Here is a 1,877-nt window from a genome sequence, read left to right as displayed (position 1 = left end):
ATCATGGTAATTGTAATTCACATCCATTGAAATTCTAGTTCAACATGCTGTAGAGTGTGGGGTTGTTTCGATTTCAATTGGAGTTCAAATCAGATTCCAATGCAACATTTTGTGGAGCTTGTAGCAAATTCACATTTCATTTCCAAATAAAATTTAAATCCAAATTCATTATTCCGATCAATTGATCCGATTATTCAGATCAATCCACATTCAAATCAGTTCCAATTCCATTTAAATTCCAATTCAGATCCATTTGAATTCAATTCAAATTCAAATACAATAAAATAAAAAATCGATTCAAATTCAAATCTATTAAAATTCCAATTCAACATTTTGAGTGTGTTGTAAATTGAATTCAAATTCTAGTTCCAATAAACCCAAATTCTAATGAACTTAATTAACATTTAATAATTTTCCTGACTGTGGGATGTTTCAGCAACATTATTATTTTATATTCTAGTATTATTTAATATGAATAGATTAATTATTATTAATAGATCATAATAATACACATATAACAATAGAATGCACATATACTAATATTATTATTAATAGATAATAATACCAATTATAGGCCTAATACACATATAACAAAAAAGCACTGATTTTTTTTTTTTTTTTGACATGCAGTAATATTTTGATGTGTACCATGGTAATGTGCTGTCATACTGCTTTGTATATATAAACCCATCGTGTAGTGTAGAAATGCAAGCTGTTGTGCCCCGGACAGCAGTAACGTTACCATACTCAGCTTACCGTACTCAATGCCGCTCAGTAAGAAGATCAGTCCTATAGTGAAGAACGTCAGTCTCCTTTTGCGTCTATAGTCCATTTTTCTCTCTTTATAACTTTTCACAGCGATTTGGACCCATTTTATCGCGGCCCGTAGCACGTAATGACCAGGACACTGCCACCAATTACTGCAGCGCTGTCAGTGCTCTCTACCGCACTGCATACTGCACACTACACACGCGTACTTCCAGCACTAATGTCGCCGGATTATTAAAGACGCAGGTCCGACTCTGAACCAGCGGCGCTGTAATCTAATGCAGACCGTCAGCAGCACACAGCATGCCAGTCCTGTTCATTATCTGAACGCAGTGATTTTGACGGCAGCCGCAGGAAACGACGCGCCTTGGGGATGTGTCTGGCGTCACTTCCGGCTGTCGCTACACCGCTCGCATTTACCTTGGAGTTAAAAGTTCGACTAAACTATCAAGAAAACTATTTAAACTAAGCAGACCCGAAGACAGAGTCTTAATTTCATATTTTTCAAATATTATAAACATAGCCATAACATGAAAGACACATTACGTCTTCTACCGAGCTGTTGAACAATAAAATTAAATAGTTCTGACTGCTAAACTGATAGTCAGTGTGTTGTACTAAATATTTAGTGAAATATTGTTTAACGCCTACAATTGTAATGTAACCCACTCACCCGAAATCTGTTACTGTGTGACTTTAGCCAAAATCCAAAACCGTAGATTATATAAAATCAATTCATGGCAAATGTAAGTTTATCGATAACTTAACTTAAAACCTGGACTTGTTGTTTTCCAGCAATAAATATTAAACAAAAAAGTTATATATATATATATATATATATATTATATATGACATGTACATTTTATACTTTAAAATAAAAGTTACAATTATACAGAAGTATAAAATATATTGTATATTGTTCGTTTGGTTTTAAGACATGTATTTTCTGTTTAACAATGAAAGTTACAAATTTGTTTATTGCTGGAAAATGACAAATATGGGATTTAAAATGTATTTCGATATTTAACGATGATCAAGTATCTATGGAAGCCGGTTTCCGGCACTGAAAAGGTCCTTATTACTTTTTTCTCACAACTATTTTTTTTTTT

At 33.1% G+C, this 1,877-nt stretch overlaps 1 protein-coding gene across 1 annotated transcript in view; it reads right to left on the bottom strand.

Annotated features, from left to right (window-relative positions):
• The window catches only part of LOC107558711 (uncharacterized), a 19,087-nt gene extending 17,801 nt beyond the window's left edge, over positions 1-1,286 (bottom strand). The window contains exon 1 of the mRNA XM_016242377.1: positions 714-1,286. Within this exon, the coding sequence (XP_016097863.1) occupies positions 714-832 (119 nt within the window). The 5' untranslated portion in view covers positions 833-1,286. The remainder of the gene's footprint in view (positions 1-713) is intronic.
• Positions 1,287-1,877: the final 591 nt, after the last annotated feature.

Source organism: Sinocyclocheilus grahami, unplaced genomic scaffold (assembly GCF_001515645.1).
Source record: "Sinocyclocheilus grahami isolate Dianchi unplaced genomic scaffold, SAMN03320097.WGS_v1.1 scaffold656.1, whole genome shotgun sequence".
Taxonomy (NCBI): domain Eukaryota; kingdom Metazoa; phylum Chordata; class Actinopteri; order Cypriniformes; family Cyprinidae; genus Sinocyclocheilus; species Sinocyclocheilus grahami.
This window is presented reverse-complemented; position numbering and strand designations above follow the sequence as displayed.